At 39.9% G+C, this 19,317-nt stretch overlaps 1 protein-coding gene across 7 annotated transcripts in view; it reads right to left on the bottom strand.

Moving 5' to 3' along the window:
• DOCK3 (dedicator of cytokinesis 3) overlaps positions 1 to 19,317 on the bottom strand; it is a 525,427-nt gene that overhangs the window by 96,725 nt on the left and 409,385 nt on the right. For all 7 annotated transcript variants that reach the window (XM_025885347.2, XM_073901288.1, XM_073901292.1 and 4 more), the window contains 2 exons: positions 7,919 to 8,007; positions 4,104 to 4,229 (listed from right to left, as the gene is read on the bottom strand). In XM_025885347.2, the coding sequence (XP_025741132.1) occupies positions 4,104 to 4,229; positions 7,919 to 8,007 (215 nt within the window). The remainder of the gene's footprint in view (positions 1 to 4,103; positions 4,230 to 7,918; positions 8,008 to 19,317) is intronic.

Here is a 19,317-nt window from a genome sequence, read left to right as displayed (position 1 = left end):
TGACGTGTCTCCTAAAAATCTTCCCCTGTAGCTATACACCTAGTTCTTATGTTCTTAGTTTCCTCAGATTTTAAGGAACACCTTAAGTAATATACTGTGTTCTAGGCTGGGCTAGTAGCTTCTTTTTTTTTTTATGTCTTGTCAGTTACCCCAAAAGGTGAGGCTGATGAAGGATTAATAATGTACATGACACCCCACCCCAGTATTGCAACATTCCATGAAACAAATGAAGATGGAAACAAAGCAGGCAAAAAGCAGACAGGGCACACAAAAGCAGGAACTTACACCCAACTATCTTCATCTCTGCACCAGAAAGAAAGGGGCGAGAATGAGGGGACAGCAGAGAGAGAGACAAGAACAATTAAGACAAACAGGAAAAGAGAAAAAAAAAAAAACATCACTAGCAGGTCGGTGATGAAGCATGCACTTTTTATCAAGGGTCAAAGCAAAGGACAGAGTGTATTTCTGAGCACAAGGGCAAGAGTCAGAGGGTCCCCTAGAGGGATGCCATGCCTGCAAAGCTGCCTTCTAAGGGCAAGTTTGGAGCAACCCGGAGAGGAGCACTCCTTGTGCTAGGGCTGACTCAGGAAGGGACAAAGCCTCCCTAAGGCAGAGTCCCTCCTAGGACATGGTACTCAAAAGGCTTCCCAAACTAGCAGCATTACCATCACCTCAGAGCTTGTAAGGAATGCAAATCGTTGGGTCCCACTCCATTCCTACTGTATCAGAAACTCCTGGGGGTGGGCCCAGAAGTCTGTTTCTCCAAACCCTGCAGGTGACTCAAGTCAGAGAACTACTGCTTTGGGAAAAACCTAGTCCTCAGTCAGAGCACATTAAATCAAAGGGCGGGTTTCTTCTGACACGATGGAAGACCATGTCACTCATATGAAACTTGGCCCATTTTGCCCACAGGAAATGAAAACCCTTAAAAATTCAAGGCTTATACAATAAGGTAAAATGTAATTCCCACAGAGCCATGACAGAACTCTGTATTCCTACTGACTCCAGGGAACAGGCTTTAGAGGAAAGCTATGAACGAGAGGGATGTAGAAGATGGTGGCATGGCTCTGCTGGCTCAGGCATGGTCTGCAGGAGGGCACAGCCTCTTCTTGAGCAAAAGCTTTTAAATCATTCCTTTCAGTTTACAGTTTTGGCCTGCAGTTTTCTTTTGGGTACTTGATTGGGAACAATGTTAACTCCAACTTGTTCACCTGGAACACTTGTCCTGCTCTAGTCTTTCCTGCCCATTTTCTTGAAAAGAAAAATCTAGGAGAGGAGTTATTAGCTTCTGAACTGGACTAAAATGAGTTTGGAGAGAAGGAGGAAGTACCCACAGGAATATGGTGACCAACCAATAAAAGGCTGTGAGTGTTCAGTTTCAAAATTAGGCTTAAATTCCCATATCTATTTGTTCTTCTTCTATAATCAAGAATGTCATCTCCTGGTTGGGGTGCCTTCTCTGGGACCTCCCAGGGCACGAGCGATAGCACCCCTGCCTCTTGCTCACTACCACGGGTCACGAGCCAAGCTGGATGGCTGTACAGTCTCAGTGGTGGCACAGAGTAGCACATCTCTTGTTCACAGCGGCCATGCAGTGTGTTACACACCCATGGAGAGCAATGGGAGACCATCAAAGAGACCTTTTTCAAAAGGGTATGTTGGATACTGGTGTGGCTAGAGCCTGGTTTAACTCTGTAATTTAAGTGTTGAAATGCTTACAGTTACTGACATAATTCATTGCCTTGTTCATTTCTCATATGTATGTCCTTGTATCAGGAAGTTGCAACTTCTTGTATCTTGGACATACCAGCACTATATGGGCTGAGACAGGGCTGCAGCCCAGGTACAACATTCCCATGAGGGAAGCATGGTTCAGCTGCAGAAGTCTCACTAAGGGACTTCTGAGCATATGGTTTCCCAAGACAGGTTGACTGCAATGTAAAACATTCCTGTACACTTTTCCTGTTGCTCCAGAAGTTGCAGGCCAGCTCTATCACCATGCCTGAGAAAGGCAAACTCTCTCTGATGATATCTTGGGGTGCACTGAAAGATCTGTCAGTCAGTTGTTAGCTCACAACCCTGGGGGTAGCCATTTGCAAAAAAGCTCTTTCCTCAGGGGGAGGAAAGGTAGAGGAGGAGACAGACTACGCACAAAAGATTGTGTCCTGCCTGTGAACCAATCCTTACTTTCAGCTTTAGCACTCAGTACTCAAAGGCAGACGACCCAGGAAGCAGCATACTCACAGGCCAGGCCTGGACCTTTCAGGATTGCAAATTATATGATGGTCCCTTCGCTGCCCAGGGGAGGGAAAACTCTCCTAACCTTAGCTTGTCTCACCAGTGCCTGATACAACTGATTTCCCCAGACTCATCTAGCATACCCAGAAGTCCTTTCTAAACTGTTTTGTCAATGATGCAAAGAGATGTGGGGTGCTCCACAAAAAGATTTCTTTCCATAGATGAGGGCTAGACCACATAACTCTTGAAATCAAACTTTACTTAAGAATTGTTTTGACTTAAGTTTGTTCATTTTTAGTCTCTGTTCATTTGGTTTTTAATTCTCTGACTGTGAATGTTAAGAGGAAAGAAATGTCTAAATGTCAGGCAAACAAGTTCTTAAAAGAAAGGAAGGACTTTAAGTATATCTCTTACAATGTATTACTCTACCTCATGAGCCTGGATATCTAACTTAAAATAAAAAATCACCAGATCAATTTTGGTAACCACTCTTCTTTCTTCCATGACATTTTGCCAAGAAGCCAGGACTATGCCTGGGCTCTTCTTGTCCTGACAACCAGGGCTAAGGAATGGTGTCAGGACAGAATGGAAAAAGTGTCCTATGAAGGATATTGCTCTCCAACAGTCAGATGGGGGCACTTTATAAGCATGAAGTCTCCCTAGCGTTTAGCTAAACATGGAATTGATTGAGTGGCCCAGGTTTCCCACCCAAAAGTTCTTTCTGTGTGCATGAGCAGGAGATGAGGTCTGTTCCCAGCAGCTTACTCTGCATTCACAGTGTCTACGGGGAGGGGATGCAGCAAGAGAAAACAAGTGCAGGCACAGTGGGAGAAGTTGGAAGGCAGCTGGAATCCATCACCTGGGCCTTCTGTGCTCAGGCCATACTCCCCCTTGGGTGTGTGCTGACAAATATTTCCAACAAGGGGATTTAGAGCACCATGAAGAACTCCCAATAGGTGATATACAGAGTGGTCACAGTCAGTTCAGTCTGGCCTACCCTGGCTCTTCAAACAGAAGCAAACAAGCTTTTACCAGATCATTAAAATTCAATGGGAAGGGTAGATCCACTACTCCTGTAATCCATTCAGAAAACCAGCTATTTGCTTGTTCTGATTTCCCCTTCTTTATTCATATCTCCTCTGCTTTTCAGACCACCATCCCTCCATCTGAGCCACACCTCTATCCTTCCCTCATTCCCTAAAGTCCCCTTGGTTCTGATGGCCTATTTCAATCCACTCCTCTAGCTTTGCCTGCATCGACCTGACTAGGAAACATGAACCTGAGACTGACCTTCTAGAACCACACATGAGGGTTGATGCATTCCCACTTTCTGCTCTGGCTTTCCGCTGGGCATTAGATGAGAACAGTGAGGCAATCCCTAAGAAACTGGCTAGGTAGTACTATTCCTAGTGCCTAACATACCATTTGCCTGATTTGTTTTCTGATACATTAAAATGTATCTGCTTTTCCTACATGAATTGGATTCATCAATACTACAGGCACATATTTTGGTGTATTCTTCCCCTAAAGAGGAAGCTCTTGTGAGCCAAAGAGGGTATAAGGCATCCCCATGAAGAGTTTCATGTTGGTTCCTACCATCCAATCTCTACAGGAGACAACAAAGCCCATCTGCTGGATTGTCATGTCGCATGGGTGAATATGATGTGGGGGCTTCTGGAGAAGAACAGATGCCAATAAAGGAGCCACTGACTACAGATTGTAGTCAGCAACCTGACTTGGATTCAGAGGCTTTTAATGGCTGCAGGGCTCCTCCCCAGCATAGTTCACCATCTGCTCATGAGAGGAGCACCAGATTACATCCTTCTAACCCTGCTCCCAACCCAGGCCCAAGAAGGGCTGCCTACCTGGCATGATGACATCAGGAAATCCCAATTTTCTTGTAATTGCCAATCCCCTATTAAATATCATGGGGTTTTCTCTCCTAATCTGTTCCATGTCTCCACGAAGAAGCTGCAGAGAAATGATAAGACCTGCAAAAACAAAAGCATTTTCTTACTCAGAACCACATCTCCACCCTGTACTGTAGTACTAGAAAAGACATAAAGAGTCATATTTTTTTTTCTGGAAGAAAATATGCAAAGTTCAGCACTTTTCTTGAGAAAAATTTTGATGCAGAAAGTATATGTTATTCTAGAGCAATGTTCTAGAAAGCTAAAGGATTTTTTTTTGTTGTTGTTTCACATTTTAATTTAAATTCTAGTAACGTACACTGTAATATTGGTTTCAGGGGTAGAATTTAGTGATTCATCACTTACATATAACTCCCAGTGCTCAACACAAGTGCCCTCCTTAATATCCATCACCCATTTAGCCCACCCCCACCCATCTCCCCTCCAGCAACCCTTAGTTTATTCCCTATATTTAAGAGTCTTTAAGGGGTGCCTGGGTGGCTTAGTCGGTTAAGCATCCAACTCTTGATCTCAGCTCAGGTCTTGATCTCAGGGTTGTAAGTTCAAGCCCCCAGTTGGGCTCCATGCTGGGTGTGGAGCCTACTTAAAGAAAAAAAAAAGTGTCTCTTATGGTTTGCTTCCCTCTCTATTTTCCCCCTATTATCATCTATTTTGTTTCTTAAATTCCACCTATGAGTGAAATCATATGGTATTTGTCTTTCTCTGACTTATTTTGCTTAGCATAATACTCTCTAGCTCCATCCACATCATTGCAAATGGCAAGATTTCATTCTTTTTGATGGCTGAGTAATATTCGTGTGTGTGTGTGTGCGCACGCACGCGACATCTTCTTTTATCTATTCATCAGTCGATGGACATTTGGGCTCTTTCCATAATTTGGCTATTGTTGATAGTGCTTCTATAACATTGGGGTACATGTACCCCTTCAAATCAGTATTTTTGTATTGTTTGGGTAAATACCTAGTAGTGCAATTGCTGGATCATAGGGTAGTTCTATTTTCAACTTTTTGAGGAAACTCCATACTGTTTTCCACAGTGGCTGCATCAGTTTGCATTCCCATCAACAGTGTAAGAGTGTTCTCCTTTTTCCACATACTAGCCAACATCCATCGTTTCCTGTGTTGTTAATTTTAGTCATTCTGACAGATGTGAGGTGATATCTCATTGCGGTTTTGATTTTTATTTCCCTGATGATGAATGTTTTTGAGTATCTTTTCATGTGTCTGTTGGCCACCGGATGTCTTCTTTGGAAAAATGTCTATTCATGTCTTCTGCCCATTTCTTAACTGGATTATTTATTTTTTGGGTGTTGATTTTGATGAGTGCTTTGTAGATTCTGGATACTAACCTTTTGTCAGATATGTCATTTGCAAATATCTTCTCCCATACAGTAGGCTGCCTTTTAGTTTTGTTGATTGTTTCCTTCACTGTGCAGAAGCTTTTTATCTTGATGAAGTCCTGATAGTTCATTTTTGCTTTTGTTTCCCTTTCCTCCAGAGACGTGTCTAGCAAGATAATTGCTGTGGCTGAGGTCAGAGAGGTTGCTGCCTGTGTTCTCCTCTAGGATTCTAATGGTTTCCTGTGTCACATTTAGGTCTTTCATCTATTTTGAATTTTTTGTGTGCCCCCCTGCACTCTGCAGGTGCCTTTTTAACTAGGGCAAGTGTGATTGGAAATGGCCAGTGTTTGTGAGTTCTGGATAAAAACCACAGACACTGAAGATGGCACCGCCCCTGCTCTGAGAAGTGAGACACAATTCAACATCTTCACCTGGGGAGGTGATGGTGGAAACTACTCTTTCAATTGTTTTTAAAAGTGTTATTATTACTACAATCTTACTTTTATAATGTTCTCCATATTTTAAGCATGTCATGTTCCAAGAACTTGTAGCCAGGGGCAGCTCTTTACAAATCAAGTAAGTAAATAAAGCAAAGAACACCCTAAGTATGGATGTGAATGGTAGTCTTCCAAATTACCAGTAACTTTATATTTTAAAAACAAGATTTATTTGCTTCTTGCTTTAGCCTCGTTTTAGATGAGAAATACGGGCTCCCTTCCCCTTCAAGCACACTACATGGAGCTCCTTGGCATCCAGGCACATACACAGTCACTTAAAAATAGTGAGAGATCCTAAGGCTCCCCATGCCAGAGTTTTAGAGAAATCAAGTTCTCCTAGCCAAGAGTCTCAAACTTTACAGCCTCTGGTGTGGAGCTGTTCTGAGGACCATCCTAGTTGAATATCTGCTAACCCTGATAAAGAAAAAATTAAGTTGTTTTTTTTTTTAATTTCAAGTTAGTTAACATACAGTGTAGCGCTGGTTTCAGGAGCGGAATCCAGTGATTCATTGCCCACATACAACACCCAGTGCTCATCCCAACAAGTGCCCTCCTTAATGCCCATCCCCCATTTAGCCCTTCCCCCACCTGCCTCCCCTCCAGCAGCCCTCAGTTGTTCTCTACATTTAAGAGTCTCTTATGGTTTGCCTGTTTATTTTATTTTTCCTTCCTTTCCCCTATGTTCATCTGTTTTGTTTCTTAAATTTCACATATAAGTGAAATTATATGGTATTTGTCTTTCTCTAACTTATTTCACTCAGCATAATACTCTCCAGTCCCATCCACGTTGATGTAAATGGTAAGTATTCATCCTTTCTGATGGCTGAGTAATATTCCATTGTGTGTGTGTGTGTGTGTGTGTGTGTGTGTGTGTGTGTGTATTTATTTATATACCACACCTTCTTCATCCATTCCTCAGTCGATGGACATTTGGGCTCTTTGCATAATTTGGCTATTGTTGATAATGTTGCTATAAACATTGGGGTACAGGCGCCCCTTCGAATCAGCATTTTTGTACTTTTTGGATATATACCTAGTAGTGAAAACTTAGTTCTTCTTAATAACTTTGGAGACTGCCATGCCTTGCAGTGGCTTTACACTGTTATTTAAGGCCCAATTTCTATTTACAACAAGGATATGGAAGTTAAAAAATAAAGAAAGTTATGTAAAAGAGATTATGAGATAATTGAGAGGTTAAAACTGTCAGAAGAAACATGGTTTTTTGTAATTTGAAAGCTATCTTCAAGTGTACATAAAAGCTCAGAGGCTTTTAAATAGTGCTTCTAATATAATCAAGCAATTAATGTTCAAATTAGAAAATACAATCTTTCTAATGTGTGAAATTGCACCAAGACTTTAAAGAGAAATTAAGCAGTTTTAAAAGAAAAGGAGGGAAAAGGAAAAGAAGTTGAACTAAGTTAAAAAGCTGCTGTGAAATAAAGATTGTCTATTCTAGTTCCTGAATGATATTGGCAGATTAATCACTGATTCTCATTAGTGTCAGGCTTTCTTGGTGATGCTAACACTGAACAGGAATAGAAAAAGTGATTATTAATATTTGCCTTTTATTTTTGGCTAGGATGTGTATTCTTTGTTCAGGAAAACAGACTTCACAATGTGACAAATCTTGCAGCAATTTTGTTCACTTTGGATTTAAACTGGAACTCAAGTCACCTATCAAAGCACATGGAATCCATTTTAGAAAGAACAGAAAATGTATTTTGGTTAGAAGTAATTAGGAAAGGTCTCATATTATCACAAAAAAATAGTAGAAAGTGACTGGGGAGGAGAATAAATGTTTGTAGGGAATTGAATTTTACATATGGCAGCTGATCAGCAGAAATTCACTAAGGTCTGTATGATCAGCAACAGCAAGCACGACACAAAGTTTTCTAGCTAGAGAAGTATGTTACCGTGGCTGGCGCTGGGGGCAGAATACTTGGCGCTGGACTTGCGGATGATATTCTCATGGATCTGGGACCACTCACTCTCGTTGTTGCACCTGCAACAGAAGGACAGGCATTATGGCTCTCAAGGCTTTTCAACATCTGGTCTGATGTTCCAACTGAAAGGCTAACTTTGAAGGAAAACTTCAAACTCACTTTCCTATGTTTTACTAAGTTAGACAAGGCTTGTTTTCTTTTAAGGCCCATAGAAGATTCACACTTGAGGGAAGTGTTCAAACTCTAAAATGCATCTCAACAAATATTAAGTGGCAAAATATCCTTTTCTCTGAAGTAGCACTCTCCCACATGATAAGTTCTTCTCTTCTAGTCCCTTACACACACACATATGCACACATACACACACGCACACACTAGTTCCAGAGGCAAGTTCCTGAGAGGGAAAATAACAGTTCCTCTCAACAACAACTACTGTTTAGGAACTGCCATGCCTTGCATTGGCTTTGTACCATCATTCAATAGTCATTATACTGGCCCCAGAGGAAAATCCTGCTAAGCTCAGGGCAGTATGGATATATGCTTGTGGCTGTTTCAGCCAGACCAAGAAAGGAAGAAAAATTTAGGAGAGTAGTGAGTTTGATCCACTGTGAAAACCTCTGTAGTGAAGGGAAAGGAGAGCTTAGCAGAGAAGACTGATGTCTAAACATATAAAGTCCTTCCCTAGGGGCTTCAGGATTGGGACAAAAGAGAGAATAGAGGAACAATATTGCACCTCTGTTAATTTCTGACATTTCAGAGTCTTCCCCTCTAAAGGGCAATACCAAGAGAGCTGCCACCACACAAGTACTTGTTATAGTTTAGAAACAGAGACCAGGAATTCCTCATCCTAATGCAAACACTTTGATGAAACAACTGAAATGAGATTGGGGTCATTTCTTGAAAATTCCATGTGACACCAAGAGTCCCCAGAGCCTTGGCCCCACCCCTTCCCCTGTTGCATACGAAGGTATGAGTCCATACCTTCTGACTCTAAAATGGAAGACCCAGGCACAAAGGAAAACTCACAGGATCTTTCCATGGTTACTCAGAAGTCTGTAGTCCAGCACAGCCACTTCAAATAGGAAACCCCAGTAAGAATTTTATCATGTGAAATCATACGGTATAGGACTTTCTCAGTCTGACTTGTTTCATTTAGTATAATGCCCTCTAGGCCCATCTATGTTGTCAAAAATGGCAAGATCTCATCTTTTTTTTAAATTTTTTTATTGTTATGTTAATCACCATAGCAAGATCTCATCTTTAAAAAAATTTTTTTTATTTAAATTCAATTTAGTTGGGGCGCCTGGGTGGCTCAGTCGGTTAAGTGTCTGCCTTCGGCTTAGGTCATGATCCTGAGGTCCTGGAATTGAGCTCCGCATCAGGTTCCCTGCTCAGTAGGGAGCCTGCTTCTCCCTCTCCCTCTGCCCCTCCACCCTGCCCCGGCTTGTGCTCTATGGCTCTATCTCTCTGTCAAATAAATAAATTAAATCTTAATAAATTCAATTTAGTTAACATATAGTGTATTATTACTTTTGGGGGTAGAATTTATTGATTCATCAGTTGCATATAACACCCAGTGCTCATTACATCAAGTGCCCTCCTTAATGCCCATCACCCATTTAGCCCATCCCCCCCCACCTCCCTTCCACCAACCCTCAGTTTGTTCCTTATAGTTAAGAGTCTCTTAGGGTTTGTCTGTTTTTATCTTATTTTATTTTCCTTCCCTTCCTCTATGTTCATCTATTCTGTTTCTTAAATTCCACATATGAATGAAATCATATGGTATTTGTCTTTCTCTGACTGACTTATTTCACTTAGCATAATACCCTCTAGTTCTATCCACGTCCTAGCAAATGGCAAGATTTCATTCTTTTTGATGGATGAGTAATATTCCATGGTATGTAGGTATGTGTGTGTGTATATACATATACACACACACACACAAACACACACACACACACACACACTTCTATATCCATTCATCTGTCGACAGACATCTGGGCTCTTTCCATAGTTTGGCTATTGTGGACAGCGCTGCTATAAACATTGGGGTGCAGGTGCCCCTTTGAGTCTTTTTTTTAAGGCTGCACAATATTCCTGTGTATGTGTGTCTGTGTGTGTGTGTGTGTGTGTATACCACATCTTCCTTATCTATTTGTCTATTGATGGACGCTTGAGTGGCTTCCATATCTTGGCTATTGTAAATAATGCTGCAATAAACATAAGGGTGCATATATCTTTTTTGAATTAGTGCTTTTGTTTTCCTTGGGTAAATACCCAGTAGTGGAATTATTGGATCATATCATATTTCTGTTTTTGTGGTGAGCAGAGCATAATGTATAGAGAAGATGAATTGCTATGTTGCACACCTGAAACTAATGTAATGTTGTGTGTCAACTACATTCAAATAATAATAAAAAAGAAATCAAAGAGTAAGGACCTGAAAAAATAGTATAAAGACTTAACAACAGAAAAAAAGTTTTATCATGTGCCATCCAGCAGTGTGAAGTACAAGCAATGTGAAGAGCAATTAAATAAAAGGGTTTGTATGGAAGCCACTAAGAGATAAAGGAAATTAGTCATTAGCTTAATTTTGTTACTCAATCAGTGGCTCTTTGGACTCCTTTTTTTTTTTTTAAAGATTTTATTTATTTATTTGAGAGAGAGAATGAGAGAGAGCACAAGAGGGAAGAGGGTCAGAGGGAGAAGCAGACTCCCCGTCGAGCAGGGAGCCCGATGTGGGACTCGATCCAGGGACTCCAGGATCATGACCTGAGCTGAAGGCAGTCGCTTAACCAACTGAGCCACCCAGTGCCCTCTTCGGACTCCTTAATCAATATAAAGAAGTCTCACTTAGAGATGCTGCAAAGAATTACCAAAGATGAAGTTCTCGTGGTCCAGAGCTGGGAGGATAATTTCTACTTACAGAATTCCTTCCAAACAAAGGAAGGGGGAGAATGTTCTTCAGGATGAGCACTTGTGATTTAGCAACCCAGTTGGAAATCAAAAGTGAGAGGTGCTGGCAACAGCACATCCAGCCCTTCCTGTCTGACATGCATACTGTCTCATCTCTTCCAACCAGTCAGTACATCAGAGAAGTGCCCAGCTGGTGAGGATTCAAAGACTTGTCTTGCTGTCAGGTTTTTTTTTTGTCACTTTCTAGGTTTACAAGATCAGTACTTTCTTTAACAGAAATCTGACTACAGTTTGTCATAAATAACATACTGCCCCTCTCACTTCAAAAGAAGAGTCTTGAAAATTAACTCCCTCCTTCCAATAGTTGGTGTAATTTCAGCATTTCTCCAATAAAACGTTAATGTGTGGGTTTTTTTTTTTTGGTTTTTGGGGTTTTTTTGCTGTATAGTGGAGACAGCGCTTTGTCAACCACATCCACAGTGACAGTGTGTATTAATTCATTCACGTCTCCTCTTCACGGCCTCGGTATGACCACTATCAACTCTCTTCTGGACTAGTGTAATTACCTCCTAACTGATCTTTCAAATATCTTCCTTTCCTGAATGCCAAGGAGCTACTCAAATCATCTGAAAATATGTGGATGTGCTGTCATCAGCATATTTTAATCAATCACTAGGCTATTTTATAAGGACAAAGTATAAATGGGAGCATTTATTAAAAAATCAAATGAGTTGTGATTATAATGAAGCATGATTATGTTCTATCCAATCAAATTAATATGTAGAGCATGATTACTGATGTTGGTAGTTTGTCCTCAATCATGACACATGAGGGATTGTGATCTAAAAGAGGTCTGTATGCCTCTGTAGCAGTCTGCTTTCCTCAGAGGGGAGATAAATGGCACAGCATTTCAACTACCACATGTCCAGGGATTTTACTCAAGGAAGAAGACAGAGAGGTGAGAGTGTTTTGGTTTTCTACATGGGATTCCCAAGCATTCAGAAGCACTGAAGCGGGAGTTCGGGTTCTGCTCAACAGGGTTCAGAATACTCTTCTCATTCACTCATGTACCAGAGCACACGTTAGCATCTGCCTCTTCCCTACAATCTCCTTAACTTAATTTCTGTGTTTCTGATGGTTATTCACCCAACTTTCTTCTCCTCTTTCTCCAAGGCGAACAACACAAATGCTTAAGAAATTTTAAAGGGTTGTTTGTAAGACCTTTAAGTTTGCATTTTATTTTTTTATTTTATTTTTTGTTTAAATTCAATTATCCAAAATATGGCGCATCATTAGTTTCAGATGTTCAACGTTTTGCGTTCAATAAATTATCAGTTGCATATAACCTTTGCATTTTTAGAAGGGGGCCTACTATAGGTAGGCAATGGTTGGGGTATATTCCCGTATTTTATTTCACTTAATTCTCCTAATGTTCATTTTACTGAGAAGAATGAAGTGGAGCTAGAGTCTAAACGTAGGACAGGCAGGCAGGGTTGGGGTGGGGTGCAGAGAGAAAGAGGCTGAGTACTATAACCCTGAAAACCTTACTCCTGCCCTGGGCTTCAGGGTCCTTGTGTCCCTGATGTCAGTCAGCATTCCCATTTTGTCTCTACTTAATTATAACTACTGAGTCTTGGTTATGGTGTAAAACTTAATTTAGTGCAAATACTCCATGTTAAAATTCTTTCTCTTTGGGTGTTCTTTTGGTTTTTATTTGGTTAAAGTCCTAAAAGCTGGAAAATAGGCAACAACCTACAGATTTAAAAATACTACTGATGTTGACCACTGTTTCATGAAGGCCTAATTAAAGTGCAAAAAAAGAAGTATCCATAAGGATGAAGAAAAACAGCACATATTTCTATAAAAATGGTCTAATTGAACAGAATCTCCAAGACCAAGCTAACACAAACTAATTTGATGCATTCTGGATGTGCTGTCATGGCCATGAGAAATTGCATTTTTATTTATTTATTTATGATTTTATTTATGATTTTATTTATTTGAGAGTGAGAACTAGAGAGAGAGAGAGAGAGTCAGGGCACACAAACGGAGAGGGAGAGAGAGAAGCAGACTCCCCACTGAGCAGGGAGCCTGATGTAGGGCTCCATCCCAGGATCCTGAGATCATGACCTGAGCCGAAGGCAGACGCTTAACCAACAGACCCACCCAGGTGCCCCTGCATTTTTATTTATGAGAAGTGTAAATTATTTATTTTACAACCTATATATGTTTACTTTAGTACAGAGTATTAAAAAAAGACAAATAGCACGCAAGCATGCACACATAACACTTTAACAGAAATACTAAGTTTTAGTCCTCCTTCCGGGTGGTAGAAGGGCTTCCATGAGTAACACTTCTGCCCCATTTAGTCACTTTCCTGGGAGAAAGAGTGACCTCTTTGGCCAGCACTTCTAGAAGGACCTGGGCATGAACATGCCTCTTTCCTCTTTTGGGGCCAACCTATTTGCAGAGAAGAGACAATCCCTCTGCACCACCAGGTTCCACTTTGATGATGACTCAATAGTCTTTCTGACTCAGGGTTCATGTTAATCACAAGTTGTGGTGGGTTGAATGGTGGCCCCTAAAAAGATATATCCATATCCTAATCCCTGGAACCTGTGAATGTTACCTTATTTAGAAAAAGGATTTTTATAGATGTAATTAAGTTAAGGATCTTGAGATTAGGAGATAATCCTGGATAATCTGGGTGAGTCCAACTTCAATGACAAATGTCCTTAGAGAAAGGCAGAGGAAGATTTAAGACACAGAAGAGAAGAAAATGCAGACAGGAGAGGAGGAGGCAATGTGACCACAGAAGCAGAGATTAGAGTGATGAAGCCCCAAGTCAAGGCATGCTGACAGCTCCCAGAAGATGCAAAGAACAGATTTTCCCCTGGAGCCTCCAGAATGAGTGTGGTCCTGCTGGTATCTTGACTTCAGACTTCTGGCCTCCAGATTGTGAGAATAAATTTCTGTGTTATAAATCACCACATCTGCGGTAATTTGTTATAGTAGTCACAGGAAACAAATACAAAAGTCCATGTGGCTCATAGATCCAAACCGTGATCTCAAATAAGTTTTCTTGCTAATAAAAGTGACATGTTTATATATACTATTTACATATGTATACATACATATGTATATATATATACACATTATAAATTTCCATCTATGCCACTCTGTATTGTATTATCCATTTTTATCTATACCTGCTTAATATTTTGCTCTTAGAACCAATCTACTGTTATCTATTAACCCCCTCAAATTGCAACAAACAGCATTTTATTCTGAGTTTACTAAGCTAAAATTGTTAAATAATTGGGAATGAAAAAAAGTTGGGAATGAAGACTGACCTTTCTCAAGTATCTTTTTTGATATCAGGATGATTATATGTTTTTTCCCTTTTGGATGACTAATATGATGCATTATATCCTAATTGCACTGTGATCAGAGAGTGTGGCTTGTGCCTTATGGAATTTATGGAAATTTTTTCTATGAATAATTTTTATAAATATTCCATAGGCACTGGAAAAGATGTATTCTGTTTATTGGATGAAAGATTTGTCTAGAGCTGGGAGGACCATATGGCCTGGCGAGCTGGGATTCTCCATTTACACCTGCTGTCCTGGCATCAACAGCACTCCTTTTGACTATCAGAATGTCCTGATTTAGATGACAAATTATGCTCACCCTATCCGGAGGTAGGAGAGCAAGAGGTTAAGAGCATAGTCTCTTAATCAGGCTGCTCACACACATGCCTCATCATTCTGTGCCTGTTTCCTTATCAATAAAAGAGGGGTAATCACAGCCCATGGTGAGCATTCAAAGGTGCTGACTTAGTAACTGTCGCATCAACCTTATTCAGATTCTCTAAGTCAGAGTTATTTACCTGATTTAAATATTTCCATCCTTATACATTTTTGTCTTCCTGTGTGTCAAGAGGCATGTTAAAGTCTCTTGCTTTTATTGTACTTTTATGCTCTCTTTGTATTTCTAATAAATTGACTATAGTAATTTTGAGTCATTATTATATGCATAAGGGTCATGGCAATTAGATCTCCACTATAAATTCCACCATGTATCAGTATAAAATGCTCTTTCTATCCCTGTGGAGGAAAAAAAGGGGCTTTCTGAACTCTTGCAAGCTGGAGGCAGAGATGTTGGCAAGGACACCTGAGCTCTGGTGTTGCTTTCTCTCACCAGTTAAGAAGGCTGAATTTGGTCAACTTCCTTTAAACTGAAGTACATGGACTATGGGAAATTTTATGTGATTACCATGGGGTAATTAAGATATTATGCATGGAGGGGTGCCTGGGTGGCTCAGTTAGCTGAGCAACTGCCTTCGGCTCAGGTCATGATCTCAGGGTCCTGGGATCGAGCCCCGCATCAGGCTCCCTGCTCGGTGGGAAGCCTGCTTCTCCCTCTCCCACTCCCCCTGCTTGTGTTCCCTCTCTCGTTGTCTCTCTGTCAAATAAATTTAAAAAAATCTTTAAAAAAAGACATTGTGCATGGAATTATATAGGATTTGCAGTTTAGATGTAAAGGTGGAACTTACCTGTAACCAAGAGTCACTAGCAAAAAAAAAAAAAAATACAGGAAACTCCTTTTTAGATAGCAGGCAGTATGCCCATTATTTGGTTAGACCTCATTTGCTGAACCACTGGTCCTCTTGTTTATTTACCACCTTTTTCCTGTTTGATTCACTAGTTCCTATGGATATTTTTTTGTGGTTTCTTATATTACCTTATTCCTTTTTTTTTTTTTCAATTTTGTAGATGAGGAAATTGAAGTTCAGGGAATTAGGATGATTTTTCCAAATCTCACAGCTTCTGTTTACCAACCACCTCATCTATCTAATCTATCCATCTATTTAAGAGATGAAAGTATTATCTTAAAAAAAAACAAGATGGGATCATACATACCACTGACTACTTTAAATCAGTTAACAAAGTTGTTATATGAAGGCAGCTTTGTGTTTGTCTACTCTTAGAGCCATCATTCTTTCAATGTGACTTTCCTGGAGGAGCAGAACAACAGAAAAGGAAGGGAGAATGCAGGTGTGTTTTCCAAGCCTGTGGCAGAGAATACTTAGGACCTCAATGTGCCAACACTTATACCTGTGTTAGAGTTGTGAGCCTTTTCACCTCTACATGAACAGGAGTCGCCTAAGCTGACTTTCTTTACTCTGGCCCATTATTTAATGAATTCTGCTTTGCGGCAGCACTAACACATGAACAATCTAACTGGGCTCTAAGGCTAGAGATGGTGGGCACTGCAAGTCAAAACAGAGTAGTTCCATGGGCATTGACCTACTGGATTTAGGTCTTCTTGTAATGGCCTGAGCAGACATTTGGTGCAGATGCTCATACACTGACAACAGACACAGCAGGTAACAGTCCTGGGTGGATGATGATCCATGGAAAATTGGGAAGGAAATGATCCATGGAAAATTGGGAAGGCTTAGGCTAGGAGAGAGGGAAATATGAGCTACTTCCTTAACTGACTCACAAGTGAGAAGCAGTATTTTCATTTGACGTTATTATATATATAAAGACTTGAGCCTTCTTTTCTCTACTTAAATGAGGAAGGCCGAATGGCCTTTCACTCATTTAAGAACAGTTCTCCATTCAAGAATGGCTCCTAAACAAGTACTCTCAACTTGAGGCAGTTTCATGGATAAGGTGGCTATGAAACAAAGACCCCAAAGTCAGTGTTCAGAGGAAATAAATGTGTGTCTACCTCAAATATAAGGATAGGGTCCTTTCCAGTCTATCACATAAGAGAAGAGATTGCCACCTTATATTTCCACCCTCACAAATCCTGTCATGTTATGGGGCATTCTCTGAATCCCTTTATTTTGAATGTCACAGCAGTATTTTGGGTAAGTTACATAGCCTGAAATGATCTCAATCAATGCAAGTTTTAGATGTTTATAAAACTTATCTGACAGAATTGGTTAAAGACTTTTTTTTTCTTTTTTTAAGAGCAAAACTACACAGATTTAGTAATTACCCTTGGGTATGACTTCCAAATTGAAGAGCTGGATGTTATTGTAAAGCTCACCTTAAAAGTAGCATAGTAAGTATCTGTATTATTAAGGTCACATACATGGGCCTACAAGACAAATAAAGACACAGAACCAGCAAGTGTCCAAATATTCAGAAAAATGTAATTGAGCCTCAAGATGAACTTCTAGTGAAAGCATCGTCAAGGATTCAAAGAGTGATGTATCAAAACCAACCTGATGGAAGTGAAAGACCATGCCTTGGAAAACTGTGTCAGATGACTCGGAAAGTGGCTCTCATGTTGACAAAATCCTGATGACATGGTTGCATATGACGAATTTGAAAAAAATTTTCTCATAACACATGAGAGTGGGGAAAATGTAATACTTGTCTCAATTTTATATAACATGTGGTTGAATATGTAAATGGGTAATATACATTTTATATAATATGATTTAAAATATAACTAACATAATAGATTTAATATTCTAAGTAGTTATTATCTATTTCATTAAGGTTGACCTAAAAATGTTTATTTAGACTGTGTCACACTGTGAATTTGGAGAGTAGTCACTGCATATGCAGAAGCATCTTGTGTTTGGTCACATGCATTATTTATGGCACCTTGACTTCATCTTAGTGTTGGCTTTAGCTTTGTAGCACTCCTCTCCTTTTGTGTCCTAGGCTCCAGGTTCGACGTGCCCTGTGCTTACCTGTGACCCTAGTCCCTCTCGCCAAGAGGAAACATATGATATCTATATCAGACTGAATTGCATAGAGTGATGATTTATTTGTGATTTTTCAGGCTTTTGGCTCATTAGGAAGCAACCTAGTTTTCAAGCCCTAGCTTCTTGTTGAGATTTTCTTAAAACGATATGGGATCTTCACCACACACACACAATATTAAACAACATCTATTAAGCCAGAGGAATGGCTTTGGCAAGAGACACCCAGGAGCTTGAATCTTCGCTGGTTGAAGCTGACTGAATAATAAAAGAAATGATGAGAATGTCAACAACTAATGAGATATTTTGCCAATTCACTGATTAAAACTATACAAGGGGTCTTTTATCTTTGCAAAATCCTGTCCTAACAGAGGCTAAAGCACTATTAATAACAATTATTAAATCTTTAAAGCTTCTAATTCAATCTAACAAACATGTGCCATGAAACTTATTGGAAAATATTGCTTCTCTTAAGGGCTGGATTCACTGTGCTGATGTGGATTTAAAACACTAATCCTAGAGGAATTCCATACTGTGTACAAAATCAATTTTGCAAACATACAGTTGGAAGTCTATTTGACAATCTTATTATTTTCAAGTGGAAAAATTATCCTACATTTTGATTCTGTTAGTCCTTCCAAAAAAAATTTTTTTGGTAATGATCTTCTGTTGTTTTAGAAGCAATTAGGCCAATTAAGCCTGACAGCATGATTTCAAGAGGGATGCTGAGCAAGCCCTTAACCACAATGAGAATTTGCAGTGAAGCAAGGAAGAGCTGATACATGCAAAGAGATGCAATTCGGGAGTGCTACCTATAAACCCCTTGCCCTTGGGAAGCACAGAGTGGGGTAAGAGGAAGAGAATAATGATGATGATTTTGGATTCCTGGTTAGTCCTTTTCAAAGGGAGGAAAGTATATCAAAAAGCAGTTCCCATCAGCCATCAATGAAGAGATTTGGGATATGGAGAAAGTCTGTGACTGATGCATGAAAGGAAGAGAAAACCCACCAAAATTTCCTTTGTAGGTTACTATTCCAAAGGAAGATCCTCATCCCATAAGTACACAACTCTGAACAGAACAGTGCTTAAGGCAAAATAGGTAATAAGGAGGTCTGGACTTTTATTTTGAAATTAATAAAATGTGGTTGATAGACAAGGGCCCGAATTAAGTGTAATTGTGAATTAAGTTTATTTCCTGCCTGAATCAGAACAGATAATACAGAAAAATATTCACACAATATTTATGGTGAAGATACATTAACACAGTGATGGACAATATCAGATTTCATCTGGAAAAATAATACTGGGTTAAAACCAGAAGAGGACAGGTGTTTTTTAAAAAAAATTCTCATAGTTAGAAACACTTTAAAAACTCACTAAACTCATCACAGATCATGTTTTCAGCACTACTATTCCTAAGTCTGCATCAGCAAAGACAGAGGATATGCCTGAATTCTGGTCCTTTTCTTCATTTACTTTCTTCTATTGTTTAATAAGAATCAGGAGGAGATGCACTGCTTCTATAAGGTAGGTCCTCTGGTTAATGAACATTAAAAATAATGCCATGACTAGTTGGGTGTGACTTATGGATCTGTGGTCACAAAAGTGAAGAGTGAAACCACAGCTCCTCAGAAAAACTTGCTTTTCTTCAATTTGACTCGTGATCATTCTTTGAAGCAATTTGCATCGGTACCTAGCTCAGTTACCATATCTGGAGGGCAAA

The sequence above is a fragment of the Callorhinus ursinus genome, unplaced genomic scaffold, assembly GCF_003265705.2.
Source record: "Callorhinus ursinus isolate GAN/ISIS: 27379988/994484 unplaced genomic scaffold, GSC_fseal_2.0 scaffold15, whole genome shotgun sequence".
Lineage (NCBI taxonomy): Eukaryota > Metazoa > Chordata > Mammalia > Carnivora > Otariidae > Callorhinus > Callorhinus ursinus.
Note: the sequence above shows the minus strand (reverse complement) of the source record. Positions and strands in the feature narration are given on the sequence as shown.